The sequence below is a fragment of the Clinocottus analis genome, unplaced genomic scaffold (genome assembly GCF_023055335.1).
Source record: "Clinocottus analis isolate CAN_PGR_092001 unplaced genomic scaffold, fCliAna1.0.p SCAF_16, whole genome shotgun sequence".
NCBI classification, from domain to species: domain Eukaryota; kingdom Metazoa; phylum Chordata; class Actinopteri; order Perciformes; family Cottidae; genus Clinocottus; species Clinocottus analis.
In genome coordinates, this window is record NW_027175887.1 from 13,979,241 (window position 1) to 14,005,692 (window position 26,452).

A 26,452-nucleotide genomic window follows, 5' to 3' on the forward strand; every position below is an offset into this window, starting at 1 on the left:
AATTAATGTATTGAGTTCAACTAACTTTATTTAACCATTATTACACATTTACTAAACTTTTTGTTGCGTTATTAAGTTCATTAAAACTTGAATACGTATTTATTAGTGATTAACTACGCACTTATTTAAAGTTTATGCTTTTTTTGTGCAGATGCAGGATGCGGACAACTTTTGCTCGGAACGCAACAAACTCAAGACATTTCTGCCACACGGAACTCTTAGTGTGTGACACCCGACGGTGGAAGCATGTGGAACGTGTTACGTAGGCTTCGTCGTTAAAACCTCGCTCGGTAAAACTGTAGCTAGTTGTCCACATTTAACGGCCACAATGAACGTAATTTTTGTAGAAAACTAAAAGAAAGTAAAGTAACAATCAACATTGTGATTGTTGACTAGCTTTACCTGCTCTACAGTTCGCTAAATAATGGGGAAATCGAAGGTAAGTGACGGCCTGTGCGAGCAAGTTAGCCTTAAGTGAAGAGTTAGCCTGATGTGAGCTTAACAGGTTTATTCAAGACGCTATTAAAGTAACGTTAAGTCGTTGTTTTTGTGACCATGTAACTTATATTTCATTATAAACTCAGCTGCAGTTTTCAGGTGTTGCACGTGTGATAATGTCAGGGCGGGTTTATTCTGCACGTTAGCTTGTATTTTAGCGAGCTGTTAAATCAACTTTGAAAATCAGCTTTTATCATAAAGTCAAAACCAAAGGAAAAAGTCGCATTTCAGTTATCTTTTCTTTTTATGAGGACCAATATATGGATATTGTGCTTTTAGACCAAGAACCAGAAGAAGTCCCGAGCAACCGCTAACCATGTGGCCGAGGAGACCTTCGCCTCTGTTCCCCACTCCTTCGTGTTTAATCGGGGTCAGATCGGAAAGAACGTGGGTCAGCTCATTGTGGACGTGAGGAGAGTCATGGAGCCGTTCACTGCCGAGTCTTTGAAGGTTTGTCCAACTTTTAACACCTCAGCACAGATGTGGCTGTTCAAACTGCAGCATAAGGCCATGTGCTTTAGTCGCTCATTCCGTCCCTGTCAATGACATCACAAAAGTAGATGTGTGGTTATTATGGGATTTCATTTGAGTAAACATGTTTAGGTTTTCCTGAGATATTAAAAAAACTTAAGCTTAATTGTCACATCTACTGTTTTGACCCATTTTTTTCTTGTTTGGTACCAGGTTAGGAAGAAGAACGTGCTGAAGGACTTTGTCTCTATAGCAGGACCACTAGGAGTGACACACTTTATAATGTTCAGCAAGACTCCCGGCTCTATCAACATGGTAAGAGCACTCTGTAAAAGCTAACAGCTCTTGGGTACTAAAAGTCTGTATGTAAAGTCTGTAATCAATACCACATTTCTTGTGCTTTCAGAGAGTTGCCAGACTTCCCAAAGGTCCCACGCTTCATTTCCGATTGCTCAAGGTAAATATGTGAACTCATGGTTAAAGCACAAGTATATAGATGGGGCTCAAAGGATGACATTTTAATACTTGACTGTTGGTGATGTTTTCAAAGTAAACGCACTGATGTGCCCAAACTGTTATTTTTCAACTCTTCATTTCTTTTTGTCACTATTTTAAAGACTCTTTTGAACTTTCTATTTTCAGTATACTCTTGTGAAAGATGTGGTTTCATCTCTAAAGAAGCACCGGATGCACAATCAACAGTTCACACACCATCCACTACTCATCCTCAATAACTTTGGATCTGATGGCATGCATGTCAAACTCATGGCCACCATGTTTCAGAACATGTTTCCTTCCATTAATGTGCACAAGGTATGTTCTTCTTGGAAACCTATTGCATCGTCGTCACGTTGGTTGACTTGAGATTTAAAGCCTTGTTGACATGATGAGAGTATAGTCTTCTGAGATTCCCTTTGAAGATTCATTAAAAGTAAACGCTATCTGATTTCTGAGTCTTTAAGTCCTTCAGCATTGTAAACTTTTAGCTGTGACTTCTAGCAAAAAAACTAAGGATGCTGTTGTTTTCCAGATAAGCCTCAATAATATCAAGAGGTGTGTGCTGCTGAATTACAACCCAGAGACCCAGGAAATTGAATTCCGTCATTAGTAAGTATTATCGTCATATATATATTTAGGGAGTCATTGTTTTCTCAGTGCTGTAGAAAGCAAAAAGATTGACTTTGACAAAGAACGAAGTAGATTGGCTCGGATGATGACAGATTTCGACTTGACTGTTCAGTGATGTATGTTCAAAAGTAAACGCACTGATGGGCCGCTACACAATTACCACATGTCTTGTGTTTCATTGATCAAACGTCCCACTGACACTTATGGTTGTGTTGCCAACCTGCAGCAGCATGAAGGTCGTCCCTGTGGGCATGAGCCGTGGCGTCAAGAAGCTGATGCAGGAGAGGTTTCCGAACATGAGCAAGTTTGAGGACATCAGTGAGCTGATGATAAAGTAAGGTTCTCGTGGCGTTACAATTGTTTTAGTCCTGAGGTCAAAATGTGCTTAGTTTGATGACAATCTGCAACTATTTTGTGCTCTCTTTCGTCTCTCAGGGGGGCCAATCTCTCAGAAAGTGAAGCGGAGCAAGACGGGGAGCACAACATAACGGAACTACCACAGGTCTACTCCGGCCGAGGCAACATGGCGTCCCAGCAGAGTGCCGTCCGTTTGACAGAGGTGAGAGTGCTGTGGGAGTAAAGCCATTAAACAATATGAAACTGCTTGGATGGCATTTTTAATTTTTACCGTGTTGCCCTTAGATTGGTCCTCGCATGACTCTTCAACTGTCGAAGATTGAGGAAGGCATGGGAGAGGGGAATATCCTTTATCACACCACAGGTAAGTTCACTCCTGTCCTTTCTTTTATCTTGTTTAGTACCTTCTGATGTACATGATGAAAAAATCATTATGAATTTTATGATTTTTCTCTAAAAGTAAACGCTTACTGATGCATCGAAAGACGAATTTAATCTAGACCTGTTAAAAATGTTTTGTCTAATTGGAAGTTGTTTTGCACTTTGTTTGCAAGTCACCAAGACGGAGGAGGAAATCCAGGAGATCCTGAACAGGAAGGAGGCCCAGCTGAAAGAGAAGGCCGGTCGCCGGAAAAACCAGGAAGTGAATGTTGCTCTGAAGAAGGAAAAACGAGATGCAAACAAGTAATATGCCCGTGTAGATAATGTGACCTTTCTGCTGTATCCATTTTGTTTCAGTGTAACACTTAATGTTTTCCCTCCTAACAGGAAAAAGAGCCTGGCTGGCATAAAGAAGAAACAGGCGGAGGCTGAAGAGGACAGTGAAGTGGAGGATCCTGGCCTGCCGGACAATCAGGTTGCAGCTGTTGAATCTGATGATGAGGTGGAGTACTACAGAGAGGCTGTAGGACAGGAGCCAGATGAAGGTACATATAACATGCTATGTAGATCATTATTTCTTCAGAGTGGTTTTGAATGTATTTCTTGACCAAGACTCTTGTTTTCTGTGCAGACATGTTCCCCGCTAAGAAGAGAAAGCATGGCTCCGAGAGGACTCAGGGACCCGCCAAGAAGAGGAAGATGTCACCGGGTAAACCATTTAGAAAAGACGGAGACAAAAGAGACACGAGGTCACCCAAGAGAAGCGGTCCAGGAGGATACGGAGACAAAAGATCACCCAGGGGAAGTGGTCCAGGAGGACACAGAGACACAAGATCACCCAAGAGAAGCGGTCCAGGAGGATACGGAGACAAAACCAGGAAGGGGTGGAAAAACTCTGGGGACGGGGACAAACCGTTTGGAAGGAAAATGAAGCCGGGCGGAAAGGCGTTCGGCGCAAAAAGGCCTGGTGACAGGGATAACAAATTTGGTGGGAAGAAGAATTTTGAAGGGAACAAAACATTCGGTGGGAATAAAAATAAGGACAAATCCTTCAAATCTAAAGGCACGAAAGGCAAGCCGGCCTTCAAAAAGCATGGCTCTAAACAGAGGAAGGGAAAAGGCTGAACTTTTGCTTCTCTCTGGACTTGAATGACTTTGAATGGGTTTATATGCTCGGCCTCCAGGTGGCACCAAACACCTAGTGAGGGATGTTTGTGAGACTGTTTCTTGCTGAAAATCTGCAGAAAGACCGAAGAGAACAAAAGTTATATATTTGCCACACTGTAAAATAAATTGTACTTGTTCAATAAATGATGTTATCAACTTATAGTGGATGAATTTCATTCGTATTGTTCAGTACACTGGAGGCTGTTGATCATAACTGGTCTTGCATACTCACTGGTTCAAGAGTTGAGTAATTGCACAGAGGGTAAGAGGAAGTGATATTCTGACTTCTACAATCCCTCCACCTCCCGTTTACATGTCTCAGCTTGGTTGAGACGCTCTTCGTGCTTTAACAGTTATCACACAGGAAATCAACTCTGCTGTATATCACAGCGCGGTGCTCTGCAAAGCTGCCCCGTGGTAAGTAGCGGCTGGCGTTTACATTTCTGAATTTTACTTTTTACAAGGGTCAAATTGAGTCCTTGGATTTAAAATGTATCTTTTTTTTAATAACCTTTTAGTGCAATAAAGTATTTGTTGCCTACAAAAAAAAAGAAAGCGTCCTCTTTGTAGAAGTGTCTTAACTTCCTGGACTGTTTACTGAACGACCAGACTGGACACGAGGCTTCTGGACACGAAGTTGTGCAACAAACCACGAAATTTGCAGAGATTTAGGTGGTGGTACAACCCCCAAAAGAAGATCATTCAACCACAAAGAGACGTAGAATATCTACAAAGGGACAGATTACGACTAAAAAGACGCAAATCTACGAAACAGATGTATCTTTCAATCGGTGGGGTCTTTACAGAGCTCTGCCCTTTCAAAATCCATCTTGGCCTAACTTCGCTTTAGACTTTTATTCAAATCTATTAATCAACATGCTTCAATTTACAGATTTTCAACTGTAAACCTGGGAGCAACACATGTCTGAAATCAAGATGCAGCATAAATTCTCGTGTGAGCGGTTCCAGGAGGACCTGCTGCCCTCCGTGTACGGCGTGGAGTTCCTCGTGGCCCTGGCCGGGAACCTGTTCGCCCTGTGGCTGCTGGTGGTCCGGGAGAGACGCAACTGGCACACCGGGGTGGTCCTGGCCTGCAACCTGGCCGTCAGTGACCTGCTGTACGTCCTCACGCTGCCTCTGCTCATCGTCTATTACGCGCGGGACAAGCACTGGGTGTTTGGCGACGCCGTGTGCAGAATCGAGAGGTTCCTCTTCACCTGCAACCTGTATGTGAGCATCTTCTTCATCATGGCGATCAGTGTGAACCGCTGCGTGGCCCTCTGGTTCCCCTTCTTCACCCGATCCCACGTCGAGCCCCGCCACGCCAAGGCCGCCAGTGTCCTCATCTGGATCCTCGTGGGAGTCATCTCCTGCCCCGTGCTGCACTTCGCCTCAGTTTGCCCCAATACGCACAAGAACACGACTCTGTGTGTGTCCTTCTGTCACCAGAAGCTCGGCGACGAAAGCCCTCACTTCGCTTACAGGACGTTCCTGGCTGTGTTTGGCTGTCTGGTTCCCTTCCTGGTTACTTTCTCGTCTTACTGTGTGGTGATTTCGGTGGTGTGGAAGAACGCCAACGTCACCACACTGGAGAAACGTAAGGTCGCCCTGCTGGTCTCATCGGTGCTTGTGCTTTATGCCATTTCCTTTGTTCCGTACCACGTCTTCCAGCTCTATCACATGCACATGAAGATGCGTAATCCCGACAACCCTGTCTGTTGGGTGTATGACTTGTACCAGGTGTCCAAGGGACTGGCCACTCTGAACATGTGCATCCATCCCATCCTTTACATGGCTCTGTTCGACAGTATGCGAGTGGCTTGCTGTGGGAAGAGCCCAGAGGACGACCACCACATGGGGGTGAGGAGGAAGTAGGAAGCTGCTGCTTCACAGCTTTTCTGAGAAGTTCATGGTTTTATGCTGTAAAAAAAAGTATTTTTAAAAGTCTTTGTTCAACTATCTTTGCAAAATAATCATCTGTACTAAATATGTATTTATTGCTGTGATGTGCTTAGTTTTTTATTCTGCTTCAGTTTGTCTAAGCACAAAGTTCTGATTATAATGCTGCAGTTGGTTGTGTAATCAGAGGCATTTTGCTTCACTATAGTCCTGTTGTCTTTGAGAAAGTGTTTTAATGAAGCAATGTGTGACCTTCTCATCCCAGTTTGTGTTTAAAGGTTTGCTTTCCAGTTTTCTTTGAAAGTTGAAGAATGAACATTCAGTTATTTTCAACAAAACAAAATGGCAAAAAACCAAATGACAAAAACTTTTGTGTGCAGCTGTCACACTCTGGCTCGAAAATAGTGACAACAACCTGAATGGTACACTTACCACATAAAGTGATTTATCAAACAAAAAGTTAGTCAATATGATTACAATTTATTAATGGCACTATTGTGAGTGCACCTATGTCAATTGGAGTGTTTTGATGTAAAAACAAAGAAAAGAAACCAAAATCTCTAAAAAAAATCTGCCATGAAATGACTTCTGCAACTCCTAGCTGTTGTGCATGCGGTCCAGGTGTGAACCAAACAGGGGGGCTGTCATAGCTGCAGAAATAGCTTTTCTTTATCTCTCTTGAACATTATTCCTTGCCTGAAACCCGCACACATTTTACTTCTTTTTTTAAAAATTTTAAACACACAAAAACTGTTTGTGGTCTTATGTACGGACATGACCACCACCTCTGCCACTTCCCCCTTCTGTCATTCTATATCAAGCATTGACAATTTCAACACTTGTATATCTTATATCATAATATAATATAAAGCGAGAGTCATACAAGACTAAATATGTGTTAACCAACAGTAGAAGTTAGTTTGAAAACCAACGGTTAGTAGAAGTTAGTTTGAAACCAACGGTTAAGAAACGAGGCTCTTATTGTGAAGCTAGAACGTGGTGCTTTTATTGCGAAGTTGAAATCCCGGAAGTGCGTGTTGGCGTCGCCACTCGGCTCGGTGTTTCGCTCTTTACGGCCCGGAAGCTAAGCTAGCTGAAAAAATGCCGTCGATGGAATACGACGAGTGAGTGGTTTTAAATACATTTTATAACATTCTTCATATATTGTGGATTTCTTATCGCTCTAATATATACATTTAATATTTCCCCTCCAGCTCCAAGCCTAGTTGGGCCGACCAAGTCGAAGAGGAAGTAGATGAAGGTAAAGTAGTAAAGTCCGCTAGCGAAAGCTACATCTCTGGTGTCCGCTCGAGGAGGCCGGAGAGGCGGCTTTCTCCTGCACGTGGTGGTCGGGCGTATTACTCGAGATAACATACATGTGTGCCAACGATGTGTTGGTTGTGTAATGTTTAAATTGTTTGGTTAATACGTTTGATAGAATTACGTAACTGCCAAATTTATGGAAGAAACGTGTAGCTAGCTAACCGATATATGTGGCGTAGGCGGCGTCATTCATCGGGAACGTTATGTTGCTAAATGTTAGCAAGCTATCTATGTTACTGGCTTTAGAAATATATATATATATATATATATATATATATATATATATATATATATATATATATATATATATATATGTATGTGTTTTAGAAATGTGTGTGTGTAGCTACGTGTTACTGGCAATATAAACATATAGATTATGTATACACACAGACACGTATATAGCTATATATGTGTGTATATGTATGTCCTGGGTTAATTAATATCATGAGGTATGCTCAAGAAATAACACCTGATGGGACAGTGGCGACGTCTGTTTATTTTCTATGTGACAAACACAACCTAAAGCCTTTAACAAGAGAGCAAGTAAAACTGTTAGTTTTTAATTTCTATGAATCTTAAGTTGACTTATTTATTTTGTCAGGCACACTACCACCCATCAAGGAAATTATCAAAGGAAATATAAAAACTATCACGGAATATAAAATAGATGAGGATGGGAAGAAGACCAAGGTAAGCCAAGTTTGACTAAGATGTGTTAAATGTTTTGCATGTGTGCAGCTTTGAACAGGTTTAGAAGAGATCTTGTTTTAGTGGACAAAGTTTGGTGAGGAGGTGCTTCTTTGTTCTGTCAAACTGGGGAAGTAAATCTCACTCAACGTATAGTTTTTTCCTTATTTGATGGAACAAACACTAACCCTTTTTACATTTGGCTTGTAACACAAAAAACAATAGAGGTTGTCATACGTTGGTCTGCACATAATAGGTTCTCTGTAATTCTCTGTAAATTTCAAATATTTCGTTTATGAAATGAAAATGAAATGCATATTTTTTGCCTGTTTGTCCTCTAGATCATACGGACTTTCAAGATTGAGACAAGGAAAGCCTCAAAAGCTGTTGCCAGGAGAAAGGTTTGCTTTGATACTGAATTCAGTTTTATTCTCTTTAAAATGAAGACTTAGGGTAAAGTTGGGCATCATGGATTATATTTTTCTCATTTCAGAACTGGAAGAAATTTGGCAACTCTGAGTTTGATGCAGCTGGTCCTAATGTTGCCACCACCACAGTCAGTGACGACGTCTTCATGACTTTCATCTCCAGCAAGGAGGTGAGGATCCATTTCGGCCGTTTAAATGGTTATTTCTGCATAATACATGCAGAAACAGTCTGTACAGTCTGGACTGTGTTTAGCTTATGACTAAGAACCTCATCCAACCTCTTGCAGGACTTGAACGCCACAGACCAGGATGAAGATCCCATGAACAAACTGAAAGGACAGAAGATTGTGTCTTGCCGTATTTGCAAAGGCGACCACTGGACCACCCGTTGTCCGTACAAGGACACCCTGGGCCCGATGCAGAAGGAGCTGGCTGAACAGCTTGGTCTTACGACCGGAGACACTGTCAAGCCCGCTGGCTCAGGTATCATCAGAGAAAAATGCTCCCGTAGCTGCGCCTACTACAGAGTATAGATTTAGATTGGTTAGGCTCGATGGGCTTAAGTTTTGACAAATGTACCCTGTTCTGCTTCTTTCTCCAGCAGAGCCTGAGCCCGCACAGCCTGCAGCGAGCAAGACTGGGAAGTATGTTCCCCCGAGCCTGAGGGATGGAAGCACGCGGCGAGGGGAGTCCATGCAGCCCAACCGCAGAGGTGGCTGTAAGTTGATCCTCCTCTTCATCCTAAACACTCATTCGTCAATTGATTAATTATCCAGTAGCAAGAGCACTGCTCAGAATAACCCAACATGTGTGCCTATTTGACAGCGGATGACAACGCCACCATTCGTGTGACCAATCTGTCGGAGGACACCCGCGAGACCGACTTGCAGGAGCTCTTCAGACCATTTGGCTCCATATCCAGGATCTATCTGGCCAAGGACAAGAATACTGGACAATCAAAGGTCAGTGTTCATCTGAATAATGTATTGTTTTTAAGGCATAAATACAACTCAATGGAGGGGGAAGTGAAAGTATTAAAGCAGGCGCTCTTTCAGAAGTTTATAGACTGTACAAATTGTTGGTAATTCGTACACAAGTGCAACACGGTGAAGATGGTATGTTGACTGGTGTATTGGTATTTATTAAACAAAAGTATCATGTAGATTTGTGTTAAATACGAGCCAGCCCTGCCAACAATTGATAGAGCAGAAACGTAGCCTGGAACAGTTGTTAAACTACTTTGTGTCCTGCAGGGTTTCGCCTTTATCAGTTTCCACCGTCGGGAGGATGCATCCAGAGCCATCGCAGGAGTTTCAGGATTCGGATATGATCATCTTATTCTCAATGTTGAATGGGCCAAGTAAGTTATTGTCAATTATTTGTTGAAGTCTCTTCTTGTTCTTGCTGCCAATCATATAATATTTTCTTTCTCTTCAGGCCATCAAACAACTGAAGAATCCATCAGAATCCAATCGATGATGATGCCAGATTTTATTGTGGTAAAATGTGGCTGTGACATAAATAAAAATGACATGGTCTCAATCTCCTTATCCTTTTCATTCTGATTTTTGTAGCTTTAAAATGAAACTATCTTTTATTCTGATTTAACCGTCACTTCTTAGAACTGTATTGAAGCTTCACTCATTTGCTAGAATCTAGAAACCTGGTAAAATCAGAGTGAAAATTCCCTTCAGAGTGCTTTATACTGATACATATTATTATCTCTACTTGTTTTCATAGACAGAGTGATTATGAATGAAGTTAACCAGATAATAAATGTATTGGTACATTTTTATGGATAGGAATTTAGAAACTGGATTAACATATTTGACTAACAGATACAAGAATACTGAAGTAGAGACTGTAACATTGCCAGTCATTTAAAAAGGTCCATTTGAGATTCATTTGGCTGCTAATCACATCTTCCAGGGGGAAAGGAGTGGAGAAAGCTGTTTCAGTAGCAAGCTAGGTTACATAGAACAATTATCAAAATGAAAATACTCTATACAAATTAGCAGTGTATTTATAGGAAATTAAATTAGTCTAAGTATGCAAAGTATATGCAGTGTATATATGTACTGTGGCTAACAAGCAGAGCAAGGTGCTGTTGATTCAATTGACGGGATCTGGCCCAAGGTGATTTATCCAAGTCTAATAGCAGTGGGCAGGTATGGTTTCCTGTATCGGCCCTTGTGACAGTGGACCTGGATGAGTCGCTGGAGAAAGTGCTCTGCTGTCCCTGCAGTAGGCAATGAGGGTGGGCCAGGCCGTCATATGGACAATGCAGCATGAAACCAACACTTTAAGATGGCTGTGGTAACATGGTTTAGCCGGTCAGACAGAGGTTCAAGAGTGAAACAATTTCAACATCTTGCAATCCAATTTAAAAATATAAACGTCAGCACTTTTCTACCAACTGTCCTTTTAGAATCTTTAATGTGTGTGTGCACGTGTATACACACACACAGCAATTTTACCCAAGTGGCTTTAGGTAATCTGGATTAGAATCTAGATGTGAACATATCTGAAAATAAATATTTCACCTTTAATACCGGCTTTATTAACATCACTTCCTTAACCGTGTCGAGTAAATGTTAATACAAAGTCCAAATGAATTTCATAAGAGCTTTATTTGAAATATTACACATATAAAAACTACATACAATTTATTCCACATGATGAGTAAAAGCAGTTAAAACAAAAAACATTGAATGGCACGGCACAGAATTCAGTCCATGGTGGTCTCTCTGACCCCATTAAAAACCAGCTTGTTAAAAGAAACGTTGGCATCAACAATTGCGGAACCGATTCTTGCTGGAAGGGAACCGGGAACTAGTCGGAGAGCTCCATCTTCTCTTGTTTGACTGCCTCTGTAAAAAGAAATGTTTTAGAAAATCTGCATATTCATGTTAAAAGTCAATCGGAAACGTTAGTGCCGAGTCAGATGAGTCACCTGATGCTTGTTCCTCCTTAATTCTCTCCATGATGCACTTCTTCAGCTCCAGGCCGATGGCTCTGGAGAGTGGGGGGGGCACCGCGTTTCCAACCTGCAGAAACGGGAAGAACCAATTACACAATCTGACAGTTTCAAAAGCTCAGGATCAGAACTATGTCTGAATGTTTGCTGAAAACTACAAAGAGAAACAGGCAAAGTACTGCAAGAGTAAAAAATATTACTGCAAGAGTAAAAAATATTACAATATATGAAAGAAATTATACAAAATATGAATATCTATTAAATGTTCGAATGGTATTCAACTTTTTTATAATGGAATAGCCAAGTGAAGAGTCTAACATTTAGTTATCCTTTAAACAGAGATCCTCTCAAAACACAGCAATAATATTGCACGGTGGTATTTCGGACCAACAGGGAAAAGAAAAGCTTTCCGACCAATTTCTTTTCCGAGAAGTTTGAAGTGAAGTTGGGATCTTACCTGTCTGTGTTTGTCCAGGATGTTTCCAAAGAAGCGGTACGTGTCGGGGAATCCCTGAGAGCGTGCACACTCCCTCACGCTGACCACTCTGTGCTGCTCAGGATGCAGAACACGACCCTGAAATAGAAACACTCAGATGTAGACTCAAAAAGGCCACGCAAAAAAAAAAAAAAAAATCGGTTACTTGCATAAATTAATTCAGTCATATTAGCACGTTTTCCTTAAAAAAAAAAAAAAAGGATGAGCAATGCTGCCGTCAGACAACTCTGAACCAACATTTCAAAGTATTATAGTACTCAGCTGGTCAGATCAGAGCTGAGGGCAAATCCATCCTCCTCAACTTCATGAAAAGTAGTTGTCCGACGCACATTAAATAAATGTTTAACAGTCAACTAACGCACATTTTCCTGCATTTAATTATACAATAATTAATTTCTGAAACCTTCTCACAAAAAGGTATCAGGAAAATGTTATAAAGTGCATCTGGATATGAGACATTAGAAATGTTTAACCAGGAAAATTCCCACGTCCGAGTCATCCAAGAACATATCTGCGAATTCTGCAATATTTTCTGCTGAAATGAGTTTTTCTGTACCTGCTTGCCCATGGGCTCAGGGTTGGTAACGGTTGTGCTGAAGAAGCCGTCCCACTCCAGCCTGCCGTAGAGTCCGGCCCAGTGGTTGTGGCGGTTCCCAGTGTGCGGCAGACACCAGGGGATCAGGGTATTGAACTGTCGGTCTGCAGGGTCGCACGGCCCCCCTAAAATGGCAGCAACATAGTCAGAGATGCCGCAGACTTAAAAAGTGAGCTCTGGCATTGTTCCAAGTAGAAAACTAGACCTACGTACCTGCTGAACAAGCGCAAATCCCTCGGAGAGCACCGGTGCTGCTGCGGCCATTCTTCTTATCGGCGTGCGAGAAGCGCACCTTCTTGGTCATGGTGCCGTCTTTCAGCCGAACCTCCAGGTTGGGCAGATCCCTCCAGTCGGAGCCTGGAGCCAAGGGGATGTGACGCATGCGACCTTCAACCAGAGCGCTCATGTCCTAAGAACACGCAAGGTCTCGGGTTAGAAACTTAAAGTGATCACAATCCAACATTACCAGAACACATTTATCTCATGTTAATACCATAAACTTATTTGCCACACAGTTTATTTTCTGCAATAATAATAATAATAAGAAAAATAAAATATTTTGTTGAAGGAACTAAAACGATGTCCACTTCTGGGCTGGCCCAAAATAAACCCCACCATATCTCCACGTGCGAGACGGCTCACCTTGCAGATGTGATCCCTGAGGATTGGCTGGTACTGGGTTCCTCGGATCTGCCTCTGGAACCAAGACTGAGGTTCTCCGTTGTAGGAGATCTCCATCCCAGAGGCTCCATTACGGATCTCCGGCAGGTCAGACATGGTGTCTCTGACAGTGATGGTTCTGTAGATTCCTCCGTTACCTCTGTTGATGACAAACAATTCAATTTAGTGTACGGTCACGTCAAATACTTTGGTATGATCCTATCGAGGAGCTGCACAAGCCTCTGATCTACGTTTGTAAGCCATTAAGATATAGAACAGGACGTTCACATTACCGTGTGACATTGCTGACATATTTTTTGTCGTCCACCACCACGTTCAGAGAACAAGCTCTGGGAGCGAACACGTGCAGCGGCTCAGGATAACGAGGCAGCTTCTCTCCCGGAGCAGCAGCCAGGATGATGGCCCTGCGGCGCGTCTGGGCAACGCCGTACTGACCGGCCTGAAGAGGGCGGCATCGAGCATGTTAGTGGACGGGTGAAGCAGACGCCAGTCAGATAAATATTATATCTGACTATTATTGTTTTATAAGATCAAAAATACAACATCTTGTTATTTAAGTCGACAGGACTCGACTTCATGTGAAAATTGCAGCATTGCACCCTCTCGTGGAATGTCAGCTCAATGTCATGAGATTTAATGGGAATCCCTGCAGTCTTGTTTTTGTGATAGTTTCATAGCCAAATACATAAAGACATGGATAAATAAAATTGCCAGTTTTCAAATATGTTTTTCTTAAAGGATGTTTTTATTTACTTGATATATTCAACTGCTTATTTTTGTTTTAGGTCACGATAAAAACCCAGAGTCTGACCCACCTGAAGGACGCCAAACGTACACTGGTAGCCCATTCGTACGAGACAGCGTAGCGTCAGCTTCAGGACCATCGAGCTTTTAAATGAGACAAAGTTCCTCACGTTCTCCAGCAGGAAGAACTTGGGTCTGTAGTAGTCACAATAACTGCAAGAAAGAAAAACATGTAAAAAATGTGCACTCGTGAGGATGCAGGTTCTGTGCAGTAGAGACCACACGTTCACAATAAACAGACACCGACCTGAGATAAGAGACCACGAGGGAGTTCTTGAATTTGGAGTAGGTGCGAGAGTTGAAGCGGTTCATCCCGCTGAACCCTTGGCAGGGAGGTCCTCCACACAGCATCTCCACGTCACCCTTCTGAGGCAGCTTCTGGCCGAGAGAGTTGGTCTTCTCTCCGGACATGACCAGCTTGAGCAGGACGTTGCAGTCCTCCGTGAACACTGTGGTGCCGGGGTTGTTGAGCCTGAAGGCCTGTGCTGCAGGCTCCCACATCTCGATGGCCCACAGAGTCTCAGTCACACCTAAAGCCAACAAGCAGTCATGATTTTGAGCATCGTATTGAAAAATTTAAAAAAAAAACGGAGTTTCCAAAAATCGATGCAGGTGCAACATTTTTCACGAGTGGCACTGAACAAGCATTTACCAGCCTGGTGGAAGCCTTCAGAGAGTCCACCGCAGCCAGAAAACACATCCAGGGTGCGATATTTGGGCACTTTGAGGGTCTGTGGTTCATTCTGAGAGTCCTGTGGTTCCTGTGCAGCAGCAGCCTTTCCTTTGCCTTTACCTGGTAGAGAAGAAGATCATTGGATTAGGATTTCAGTGAGCGTGAAACCAATTTCAAATTAAGAAAATGTGTGTCTGTGTGTGTTTTCACCTTTTCCTTTGCCCTTTCCTTTGCGAACAACAGAGCGAGCATGATTTGGAGGATCTTCAAAGCTCTTTGATTTTGCATTATAGGCCTGCGATAGAGGAATATGTACAAGAACACACCGCATTGAAATAGATGTACAAAGATGAGCATTAGCGTTCCGTATTTTCAACAATCTTTCCAATTTAGCGCGTATAATTTCTTATACCGTTTTTATATATTCGACATTCAGCAAAGACTTGCATGCATATTTTGTTTTCTCTTCAGACATTGTCGGTCAAAAACTGTACCTCCAGGAAATAGAAGCGGTCAGGTCCACCACTGGAATAGTCCAGGACTGATTCATTCAGGTCTTCTGCATATTCTACTTGGCAGCGGCCGAGCAACTCGATCATGCTGACGGTCACCTCTTCATCGCTCCAGTACAGCTGATTGATGTCCGTGTGGTAACTGGCTTTGACGCCTTTGTGAGTGTTCTCGGGCCTGGGAGAGGAGACAAAAAGCAGGTTAATTCTGAACAATAATTAGTTACAGACCAAACTCCCAGTTGTGATGTAGTTTACCTGTAGAACTTATAGAGTCGCAGTTTAACCTCTGAGCCGTCGGCTTTCCCGTTGCTGCGCTTTTGACAGAAGATCTCCTTGATGCGCCCGATGCGGAAGGGCTCTGGAGCGTCCTGGTTTGACCCCTTGATGTAGTCTGAGGACTTCCTGTAATATTCTGGATACAAGTCCTCATCCACATCCTCTTTTCTATGCGAGCGCTTCACTGGACTCGCCGGCTTCACACTGATGGCCAGAAAAAAGCAGACCGTGAGTCTCGTTTACATTTTCCTTATTGTATACGTTAGGAGTTAAACATTTTAAATCACTTCACTCACGTGAAATTAAAAGCGTCAGGAGGCAGATAGACACTGTCTCCCACTTTAAACTGCTGCCCCATGAAGCAGGCCATAGCATACAGATCCTTGGTGTCTTGGTCTTTGTCCGTTATGGGTTCAAATGCACGAGGCCTTTCCCGTTCCTCTTTCTCTTTTGTCCTAACGCAGCTGCAACAGAATCTGAGAGCAAAAGGGAATATAAACCACAATAAGGTAAAGGGAGAAAACCCAAGCTACACTCACACGTCCTGTGCAGATGCATGTCTGGAGGGTGCTTACGTGAACTTGCAGTCTTCTGATGAAGTGGTCTTGGGAGGCGTCTCAAAGCGGGCGTAGTCCGTGTCGTACCAGAACTGATAGAAGAAACTCTTCCCGTCATCCTCTATCACCTTGATCTCTGAATCCAAACCACCCTGAAATACAAACGTAACCATGAGATCAAGAAAACAGTTTCTCAACTTGCAAATAAGCCCGCGGTCAAGTTAACTTACCGCCATGAACCAGTCGTCAGCCGGGGCCTTGTACATGACGTTCACTTTGCCCTGGACATAATTGAGCAGCATGTCTTCACACTCGTCCACCATGACGAGCTCCAGCGGGTCAGAAGAGTCTCCAAGCACCGTTTGAGTCCCACGATGGAACCAGTGGGCATGAAACATCTTCCCATTGTTGTCCTCCCACAGAGATGAGATTCTGAGAATAACCATGTCGTTTAGATTTATACAAGACAGGGACAATTTGATTTCTTGGTGTTAAAAAAAAAAGAAAAGAGTCCTACCTTGCCAAGTACAAAGGCAATGTTGGATCCTCTGATGAAACGGAGACACAGTCACCCAACTCCAACACCTCGTCATTCACACAGACCTTCTTGTAGTACTGCTTCTTATCTTCAGTCTGAAGGAGACAAATGCATTTATACACTGCTGGATCCTCAAACATGACTGAAAAAAAACCCTCTAACAACCAAGTGTGTGTGTGTGTGTGTTTGTCTGAGCGCGACGGGGGGCAACAAACACCTGAACAGGCTCTCCGATCCAAGACAGTTTGCACTGGTTCTGCTTCTTCCTCTTAGCATGAGAAACTTTCTTCGCCTTCTCCACCGGAACATCTTCTACAACGATCTCGTCATCTTCAGCCTCCTTTACTGCGAGGTTTGGGCATCTAAACAAATAAATGCATGTCGGCAAAACAGTAATTAAGGACTAAAGGTGAACAGGTCTTAGTCAAAGTACAGGAAAGCATCCTTCCTTCACATTTTCTCTCTTACATAAACATAATACAAATTAAGCTGTTAACTACATCAAGCAACAACAGAAATAAAGTAGTTAAGGAAAGTTTGTAGACATAGAGAAGGCTGCAGCTTTATGTCATTTCTAGGAGAAACTGATCAGAAGACACGCTTACCTTCTCTGCTTACAAGCCTGCTTGCTTTTGCCACCTCCCCCAAATTTGATCATGTCCTTGCAAGCAGAACACTTTCCACAATCAGCAGCTTGACAAACCTGAAGGCAAAACAAAAAAAGGTTTGCATTTTAACTGTTCTGCATCATAAAAAGGACACAACTGTTCTGATATCAATATTGTAAAAGAATCTGATAGTCTGAAAAGCTTGATCTGGTATCAGCGAGTACAAGAGTCTAAGAGCTGATCCGACTCTTGTGTCATTCAACAGCTGATTCACAATAAATAGTGGTTTGAAGTTTTCACAGCAATATAATATCAATATTAGAGGAAGCATGACCTGTTTAACGTTTTTAAACCCATTGTATCGGCAGATACGCAAGTTTAGACATTGGAAAAGAACACTGGTATTGGACCATTTCTAGACTAATTAAATGCATATCAGAAACTGCACTTGGGGTTTTAACAACAAGGCGTCACTTTCATAACCACTCACCTCACAGACGCCACAGCGCTGTCTTTTAGCCCCAGCACTGTCTTTATCATTCTGCTCTATCTGATCAGAGAAGAAGGTGTCAAAGATCTGGTACACCAGCGTGGTTGTAGTCGCTTTAGTCGGCCCCTTGTCCTTCTCGATCTTTGTCGGGTGACGAATGGACTGTCTTCTGGCAGCTCTCCTGTCAACGGAAGAAAACTTGTGTTCAGAGGAAACTGGTCCATTTGGCTCGACAAACACCTGATGATATGTGGAGGGATGGCATCATGAAGCCCCATGTTGTCTAATCACCACAGCATCAGGCCATGCAACGCAAGAAACAAGCAAACAAAAACGGGCACAGTAAAGATGTTCGATGCAGAGTTCCCGTTAGACTCAACTGGTCAATTAAGTTTTGATTAACGACTAATGCCGATGTGTTCCCGACTGATGGTTCAGAGCGTTTTATCTCATCTGGCAAACTAACACTTGATAAATCCTCAAACGGTAAAGATGGAACTTTTCTCACTAAATGACTGAGGTGAACTATAGTTTACTGAAAGCCCAAGCACAAGTTAACTTTGTTTTATATTAATAAAATGAAAGACTGAAACTCAAAGTAAATGGGCATTTCATATGTACATGTCACATGTACAGACAGAGTTGGCTTGACTGCAATTTTTGCGTATTTGAGCAAAACAGAATTTGGGCAAGTCAGTTTTTTTTTATTAGTTACAGTTTCATAGAAAACAAAATAACCTTAAAACTAAAATATTAGCAAGTTAAGTCTTCCAGACACGGTGTATATGTATGTGTGTATATGTATGTATATATATTAAACTTTAACAATCAGTTGTGATTTACTGGTACTTCGGTAATGGCCAAAATAAAAATATGCCAGATAAGTTTAAATAAACCACAAGGTAAAACCAACAGATCAATTCTAGCGTGAACTCTGGTGTAACGCTCTTTTGGTCCATTTAGCTTCTTTCACACCAACATACAAGCTGAGGATGCATTCAGAAGGCCGACCTACCAGTACAGCAGCATGCTGCGTTAGGAAATGTCAAAGGAATGTTAGACATTAGGGAGAACAAGGAGCAGAAATGCAGAACTATAAGCAACAAAAAAAGTGGATAAATTCCTGAAGCATTTGTGTTCAAACGGCGCTTCTGCCAGAAAAACTTCCATGAAACTGCATTTTCAGCGTCAAAGTTAAATGTTGTTTTCACTTTGACCAAAAGTGAAACAAACTAGAATCATCTTTCAGCCGTACCTCTTTCCGAGGGTGACTCCAGCCAGCTTGATGAGGTCTCTCATGCAGGGAGTAACAATGATGGGCTGCTCATCAGAGTCGCCGGCCTCATCATAGCTCTCCACCTGCTCCACCACAAACTGAGCGTGGCGCAGCAGCGTGTCCTCCGTGAAGCAGTTGAAGTTCAGCCCTGCAGGAGGGACGGTTGTCTGAGGGCCGGAGAAACAGAAGCCGATTAAACAGGTTTATACAGCACTGCGACAGCCACACGATTAACCGGGTACATAAACTTGGCAGAACGTCAGTTAACCACAAATCTTCACCTCAATCTTGTTGAGAAGGTCCTCATAAGAAGCGTCGGGATTCTTCTGGAGGAATTCCACCACGATCTTGCTCATGTAAATCTTCTCTTGCATCACAGCAAAAATGGGAGCATACTCCTCACTGGAGTGCATCAGGATGTAATCAGCAAAAGCTGGATAATGAAGATAGATAACCGTTAGAACATTGTACAGAGAAAACCATGACAATCTAGAGCAGGAAACTTTGTTACCTGTAGTGAAACCAATTAAAGCCTTTTCTCCACCATCAAAACCAGTGATCCACCAAGCATTGATAGGTCCAAGCTTCTTGGCAGGAACACCACCTGGGAAAAAACAAAAGCCTACATCTTAGTGTCGGCTTCAATTGTAAAAAAATAAATCTAAAATTTTTTTTTTGAGAAAACATTTCCATTCTTGAAATTTGGAAGTTCTTACCATCCAAGCATGGGTTGTCATCATAGATGGGTTTGACAACACAGCTGAAGTAGAGCTCCACGTTCTTCTCAATCAGTCCAGCGTCAAATGGACAAAGATGGCCACGCTTGTCATACACACTGCAAGACACAAGAGGTAACACAACCGAGTGAGGCGTTTTAACAGAACACGCTTGTAGTCGGAGGAAATCAGTAGGACTAGATCAACAAGCCGAGTGTCACTTAAAATGCTAATGTCTGAGAATAATAACTTACCTGAAGTTTGTAATCTTGTGCTGTGGCAGATCGTCGTAGCTCTCAAATCCATCCTCATTGGAGTCAAACAGGGAGAGACGCTCGTCTGTTAACATCTCTGGTTCATCAAGCTGAAGAGAGCAGAGATGTTTTATTTTCAAAGTCTTCTGCTCAATTTACATTATTCATTTGTGCATCAATATAGATTGTTTTGGTGAGAGTTGCCTAGTTTTCAAAATGTCTGCCAACTCTTGAATACAATTGAATTATATAGCACTTGAGTTGTGCTCAAAAGACAAAAAAATTAATTAAAAACTCAACTTTCTGCCATAGATATAATGCAGAGTAGACATCTCTAAGGCTGATATCCCAAACTAATCAACTGATAAATAGGACTACATGCAAGAGGAAAATAGGCCATTTTCATTTTGTCGTGTAATGTACTGCATGGAAAATGCAGTACATTTAAAATATATTGAGGTTTTACAAAGACAGACAAGTGAGCGATGACTTTAATAATGAAATGATTACCGCATTATCAGGATCTCCTTGAAAGAACTTGAGATCAGAGTCATCTAAGTATTGTCTGCAGTCTGTGCATTTTGGGGGTGGCGTCTGGAAAAAAAATAAAAAAAGATTACACAGGTTGCATCAGTAAGACTCATAAAAGGTCTAACAAAACAAAAGGTTATGCTGTCATTAATTGTATTGTTGATTACGGTCTAAGGGTAAATAAGCAAGTATTAATTGAACAGGATTGTAAGACAAACATTTTATAACAAGTATAAGATAGTTAGTTTAGTGGTAGACAAGTTCTTGTGCATCAGAGTAAACTGATACACCGATTCATTGAAGTTTTAATTTCAATGAATCTATTTGTGTCAAATTTACGACAATGTAACGACGAGTATTCATTAAATGTAATTTAAGAAATGTCAAAGCCTCTGAACACCCACACAGGTGTTTTTCAATAATATGGTTGGTTAGACAGTTTTCCATCAAAGATCCGGCCCACCTTCAACCTACACAGATAAGCCAGATTAAGTGAAAACACCTTTGTAGGTGTTTAGAGGCTTTAAGGCCTCGGAGACTCATTTACAGCTTTGACACTGAGATCAATAACACAAGTCATTACCTTCGCAGCAGAAACCAGTTTAGTGATCTCACTCTCTGATTTTTCTGGCACAGCCCTGCATAAAGAAAAGGATTAGTAGGTTCACTGGTGAGCTCCAGCACCATTACTAATGTTGAGGGAGCAAATGACTTACTTTTCATCCGATTCCACTTTAAGACGCTTCTCCTGCTGAAACTACAACAGATTAATAAAACAATATATAAGTGTTGGCAGTGTTATATTCCAGATATTTACAAAGCATAGTTCTTAATGTTTAAATATCACTGGTACATAAAAATGCTGCACCTCCTCCTCATCAGCTTCCTCTTCTTCTTCCTTCACTTCATTTTCACCATTAGCAGCATCTCCATTCAAGTCTTCAGATTTTCGCTTTTGACTGCAAGACAGATTTTCTTTCAGAAAACAATAAAAACTTCTACATGTAAAACTTGTGCATTATTTTTTTTTGGAGTATAGAAGTATGAATTACAAGATAAAAAATAATTTACGCACACTTTAGAGAACATGGACATGATGGATGGCTGTTTTCCAGCATTTCTTGTAACCCTAGTACTGGCTGGAGACTCTGCAATGAAGAAAGATTACGTTAATCCTAAACCCGTTTAAAATCCCTTCATTTGAGCATCATTTTCATCTGGAAATGCAGTTTCATGACAAACTCAAACTTACTTTTAGTGTCAGAATTTGTTTTGCTCTTGCGTCCACCTTTCCCTTTCGAAGTCGTTGGCGACTTGACAGTCTCCTCTTCCTCCTGTACGTCCATGGTTGCATCTTCACTTACTTTATTATCTTTGTGAGAACCATTTGTGAGAACATTTGTCTTTCCATTCTGCTCCATGCCGTCCTCATGAGTGCCATTTTCGAGACAAAGCTCTTTCCCCAGCAAGGTCTTTACTTTAGAGATGTAGACCTCCTGAAGAAAGCACATGACATGAGTCACAGCAGAACCAACCAGAGGTGACATTTCAGGATTAGTTATGATTCAAATCTCTTTGAGTCACCAACCATTGAGATCTCTGAACTTTTCATTTTTCCCTCCAGGCTGGTCAGCTGGTCCAGAGCATCTACATGCAGATAGCTCTGCACCAACTTCAGCTTCTCTTTCACATGATCCTGGAAAGAGATTTTAGGGAAAAAGATAGTAAAAAAAACTATCCATTTTAAGACAGTTTCAAAAGGCAGTGAAGTTAAAATACTACCAGATATACACATGTCTTGATTTGAGTGTTGACCAATACTATAGTTATAAAATGCATCGCCTAACATAACCATAGCACTGCATATTTTGATTTACATTTCAAAAGCTTTGATATCTGACAGCATATGCTTTACAAAAATACTCAACTTCAGGATGACACCACCAACAGCTGAACTGAATGGACACTAGAGTGCTGAGCTTGAGATACTAAATCTATAATATTGTAATGACATGCAGGGCATCCATGGTGCAGCCCATTAATATGCATCTTAGGAACAGTTCATTTATTATAAGCACATCCAGACAATCAATTCAATTAATACATTATTTATAATTGAACAAGCCAAGATTGCATTTTTGTGAAAATAAAATCAGAGGCAGTGCTTGTTGACGAGACACTGGACCTACAATCACGTACAATCGGCTTTAGAAACCCCAACTGAACTGTCAATATTAAGAACAGTTAGTGAGCAGCAGAATAACGTGAACCCTTTATTACGTTCAAGAGGAACAAACGGACACAAAACCCACCTCGTCTGAAGAGCCATCCTCATCCAGCACTTGCAGCCTGTGAACGTCAAAACAAGCGTCACGTTAAATTTCAACGCGCACGTTTACCGACAAGCGTGTAGCGATAAATCTAGTGTTGACAGCGAGGCAGCAGAACAAAACAAAAAGGTAACAAAACTTCCTGAGTGGCGCCAAATCTCCCACGCTGCTTCATCCATTGACAGGCTAAAATGCTAAGCGGCTAACGATAACGGGGCTCGAGCGGTACCCTAATGCAGCATCAAACCCGACTGTCAAGTGACAACAAGCTAACGCTAGCTGTGGCTGCTAATAAAAGGTAAACGGGTAAAAAAGGAGGACAGCGATGCTCATGACAGCCAGGATAGGACCAGAGTAGCTTGTGACACGGGGTTTAATTTACGTTGTTGTGTCTTTGTGATCAAGACGTCAAAGAACACGACAACAGGGCATTATTAGCATTCAGGTTAGAGACGTTAACGTACCTTTTCCTGACATCCTCTGGCAGAGACGGGGAAGTCTTGGACGGCATAGCGAACAGTGAGCTCAACGAGTGAGATTAAAACGATAAAATTGCGTTAAAATCAGCTAAAACTGGCCGTTGGTTTCCAGAGTGTTTGCCCGTCGTCTCTTGCAACGATACTATAAGCAATTCGGGCGCGCGGGCCGTCTTTTCGCGCGGAAACCCGGGTGTTGTGGACTGTACCACTTCAGTGGTGTAGGGGTAAACGACTTTCAATTTGCTGCATAATATTTCCCTCCTGATTACATCGTCCGAATGTGAAGTTCATTTTCGTATTACAAGTATCTTATCAAACACAAGTATGATTGCCATATGATTGTATTTGTAAAAAATATAATTTTCTTTAAATTGACAACTAACTCAACTGACCCCTACTGTTTTCTAGATGCTTTAGACGACTGACCAGGCGGAAGCAATCTGAATGCGGTTTATTAATGAGCTATAATGTCAATAAATGTCTGCATTTGAGTATGCATATGTAGCTTATCTGTACTTTTGAATGAGCCCATGTAATAGATGCCATTGTGCTTGCAGTGAACAATATAGTGGTTGTGTTAGTGCAGGGTAACAGCTCCAAATGACTCACTTTGCTGCTGTAATTTAACGTTATGTTTATGGTTCCGATCTAGAATGGGACTCTATTTGTCTCTCTCTTTTCCAAGTACATACAGATGTACATTTTGGTGATTTCTATGTTTTTATTTGGTGGACCTATAGTTATATACCTTTTTGGAGAAACATGTAATTCAAATATGACCATACGCCCATTTAACCACAAGGTGGCAGTATATCATTGATAATCTGCAAATATATATATATATATTTTCAGACTGTCAAATCATGATTGAGAATCTTCCCCGTCATATTGTATACATGCAAATCTAACCTGACATCAATCACCGCCAGTTTCAGTCATATACATTCAATCTCTAGACCTATATACTATTAATCGAGCAATAATCAATTTCAGTTTCCAGGTAATGTGTGTATTATATTTACATAATCTAATAGAGATGATAAATAAGTGTGTTGTGTTTGCTCCATGTCTATTTTTGTGTTCTTTTTTCGCAGGGACAAACCCGCATTAGTGCTGACTTGAAATGTTTTTGTATATACAACTTCACCTACAGGTTTCTGAGTCTGATGTCATATCCTGCAGGGCGCTGGAAAGACTTGGCAGACATCCCAGCAGCGCAGCCTCCTGGGGCTGATTCAGCCAATGTTCCCACCCAGGAATCCTGGATGTCTGACAGGAAACAAGCCCAACTCTCCCAAGGCCACTATAAGTCAGTCTCTCCCCTCTCCCCTCACCCCAAAAACCTCTCCCGGGGCCTTTCTTTATGCTTCTCTCAGACAAACTATCTTACAAATAGACATTCTTCTTCACCACACCCCATTTCAGCCTCCCTGCTTTCTGCCCAGCTTCCCACCATAGCGCTGCTTGGCTTTAGCCTTTAAGCAATTTAATATTTTGATCAGGTAAGAGAGCCGTGATTAATGGCCAAGCAGCATTTACATGTACACTTCTAAGCTTTCATGTTGAAGCTAGTGTTTTTCTGACCATGTCAGAGCATGTTTGGATTAAATGCTCCATTTTGAATACTTCTCAGATGCAGGCACAATAGAGAGGCGTCTCAGGACCTGCAGACAAGTCACAGCCACAATTAAGTTGCTTGCCTATCAGAGTTAAACTCAAAAGCACAAAGATTTCTTTCAGTATTTCATTTATTTTATAAAAAAGGGAATGCAATTAACAAAACGTTTATGTACCTACATTAGTGTTTCAGATTGTACCGATTTAACACAGGCAGCGTGCTATTGGACACAAAAGGCTATTGCACACAAGACATTTCATACAACACAAATCATACATACTGTACAAAAATACATACATACTTACATACATACACACATACATACATAGTTATTCATGTATTTATTATAAAACATCACAGAGTCAAGCAACACAATGAAGGGACAGGTACGTAGTTTAAAATACCTCTCCATTGGAAACAAAAAAACTGGGGGAAAGCAAACATCACTGAAGCTGCCAAAGTGCTTTTCACCATTTCTACTTGGTCATGTAAATGTAAATGTCAATATCAAAACCACTGAGGGAGAGAAGAGTTTTAAATGTGTGTCCACCGGAAAACGGTTAGTGTAACTCTGAACAACAGGATCCGGACAATGAAAAACAGGACTTCCTTTGGCTGGAGGAAGTGACATGTTGTAGGATGTCAGAGAGGAGGATGAAGGTGACCTCCCAGGTGGGCAGATCCCCACCCGCCCCCCTCCCTCTGTGCATTTCGAACCGGATCTTCTCGTATTTTGTCGGGGAGGAGAGGGGTGTTTGGAAAGATGAGATGTGTTTACATCTTCAGCTGCTCAAGGCATATGGCCAGCAAATTCAACCAGGATGTTCACAACATAGTTTTTTTGTTCACGGTGCTATTCAAGACTTCACTGTGAGAGTGAGCAACCCTGTTCGTCCCACTCTCTGCTCGTCAATGACTTGGTAATTCAAAAAGGATGATTAATAATACTGTCAACAATGGAGCGCCTGCCCCAAACACTTCATACATACATTCAGCCTAATTTCCCCAAGAGGAAGGCACAAACAGAGACAGCACATTGTTGCTACAACACTGTTGGGACCTCGGCCCCATTAGTCAAAGCTGCTGGACAGCTGACATTGAATGAAACGCATCAGTGCCAACTCACTTCAGGAAATGTGCTTTCTGATTAGGCCTTCCTCGACGGAAACTGTTAAGATACAAAAGGACAACAGTAAAAGCAAGAGGGACAGATTTACGAGACCAGATAAGGGAAGGGTAGTTAGTGATTGAAGCTGGAGCTGGAATATATCATACGTACATTAGCACTTACAAATAAGTTAAATTCATGCATTAAATGTAAGCAGATTATGTTATTTCCTTGTAGTTAATCAAATGGTTTAAGCAAGGTTATATGGGGAATATATAGCCCTGGTTTTAGTTGAGGGAGCACTCGTGGTAACTTGACTTGAGTGGAGTTCGGCGGTGCAGCTAATCACCGTCTCCAGCTCCACCGTCTGGATCTGTGGGCCTGATGTTTACACATATCAGTACAGGAGAGTAATGTGGTTCAACCTTACAAAGGACAACAATATTTGAAGTAATCTACAGGTGTAAATTTGCAAGCTTTGCATAGCTGCGGTTCCTGAAAGGACCAAAACAACTCACCATAACCACGATATTATGCATGTTACGTTTCTAATTGTGGCTCTTAATAGGGGTTTACATGTTTAGAAAGAAAACA

At 41.8% G+C, this 26,452-nt stretch overlaps 3 protein-coding genes across 7 annotated transcripts; 2 read left to right on the plus strand and 1 right to left on the minus strand.

The window, feature by feature from the left end:
- The first annotated feature begins 238 nt into the window (after positions 1-238).
- On the plus strand, positions 239-5,939 carry LOC137786492 (suppressor of SWI4 1 homolog). Its single transcript, XM_068578399.1, has 13 exons — positions 239-439; positions 778-948; positions 1,183-1,284; positions 1,376-1,426; positions 1,612-1,782; positions 2,000-2,076; positions 2,324-2,431; positions 2,533-2,656; positions 2,740-2,818; positions 3,009-3,138; positions 3,223-3,380; positions 3,467-3,955; positions 4,910-5,939. Exons 1-13 carry the CDS (start codon positions 425-427, stop codon positions 5,875-5,877), a joined length of 2,643 nt encoding a protein of 880 aa, XP_068434500.1. The 5' UTR covers positions 239-424; the 3' UTR covers positions 5,878-5,939.
- A 953-nt stretch (positions 5,940-6,892) lies between these two features.
- Positions 6,893-9,881, plus strand: eif3g (eukaryotic translation initiation factor 3, subunit G). Of its 2 annotated transcripts, none has more exons than XM_068578706.1 (10): positions 6,893-7,025; positions 7,116-7,162; positions 7,826-7,914; positions 8,253-8,312; positions 8,405-8,509; positions 8,627-8,822; positions 8,941-9,057; positions 9,165-9,301; positions 9,593-9,699; positions 9,777-9,881. In XM_068578706.1, the coding sequence occupies exons 1-10, from the start codon at positions 7,003-7,005 to the stop codon at positions 9,790-9,792; spliced, it is 897 nt and encodes a 298-aa protein (XP_068434807.1). In that variant the 5' UTR covers positions 6,893-7,002; the 3' UTR covers positions 9,793-9,881. The 2 variants fall into 2 exon arrangements, with proteins under 2 accessions (XP_068434807.1, XP_068434808.1); XM_068578707.1 differs by having other exon boundaries at positions 8,944-9,057.
- Positions 9,882-10,950: 1,069 nt separating this feature from the next.
- Positions 10,951-23,302, minus strand: dnmt1 (DNA (cytosine-5-)-methyltransferase 1). Of its 4 annotated transcripts, none has more exons than XM_068578471.1 (35): positions 23,118-23,302; positions 22,636-22,672; positions 21,912-22,019; positions 21,576-21,819; positions 21,399-21,471; positions 21,192-21,282; positions 21,040-21,071; positions 20,907-20,961; positions 20,303-20,386; positions 19,793-19,902; positions 19,539-19,657; positions 19,334-19,426; positions 19,104-19,255; positions 18,802-18,989; positions 18,562-18,576; positions 17,547-17,727; positions 17,054-17,151; positions 16,666-16,810; positions 16,428-16,543; positions 16,141-16,342; positions 15,929-16,062; positions 15,650-15,829; positions 15,333-15,557; positions 15,060-15,252; positions 14,776-14,860; positions 14,545-14,685; positions 14,140-14,422; positions 13,904-14,045; positions 13,361-13,527; positions 13,050-13,227; positions 12,621-12,816; positions 12,369-12,532; positions 11,774-11,890; positions 11,293-11,386; positions 10,951-11,209 (listed from the first exon to the last, which is right to left on the minus strand). In XM_068578471.1, exons 1-35 carry the CDS (start codon positions 23,162-23,164, stop codon positions 11,172-11,174), a joined length of 4,527 nt encoding a protein of 1,508 aa, XP_068434572.1. In that variant the 5' UTR covers positions 23,165-23,302; the 3' UTR covers positions 10,951-11,171. The 4 variants fall into 4 exon arrangements, with proteins under 4 accessions (XP_068434572.1, XP_068434571.1, XP_068434574.1 ...); XM_068578470.1 differs by having other exon boundaries at positions 21,040-21,080; XM_068578473.1 differs by lacking the exon at positions 18,562-18,576 and having other exon boundaries at positions 23,118-23,301.
- Between the last annotated feature and the right edge of the window lie 3,150 nt (positions 23,303-26,452).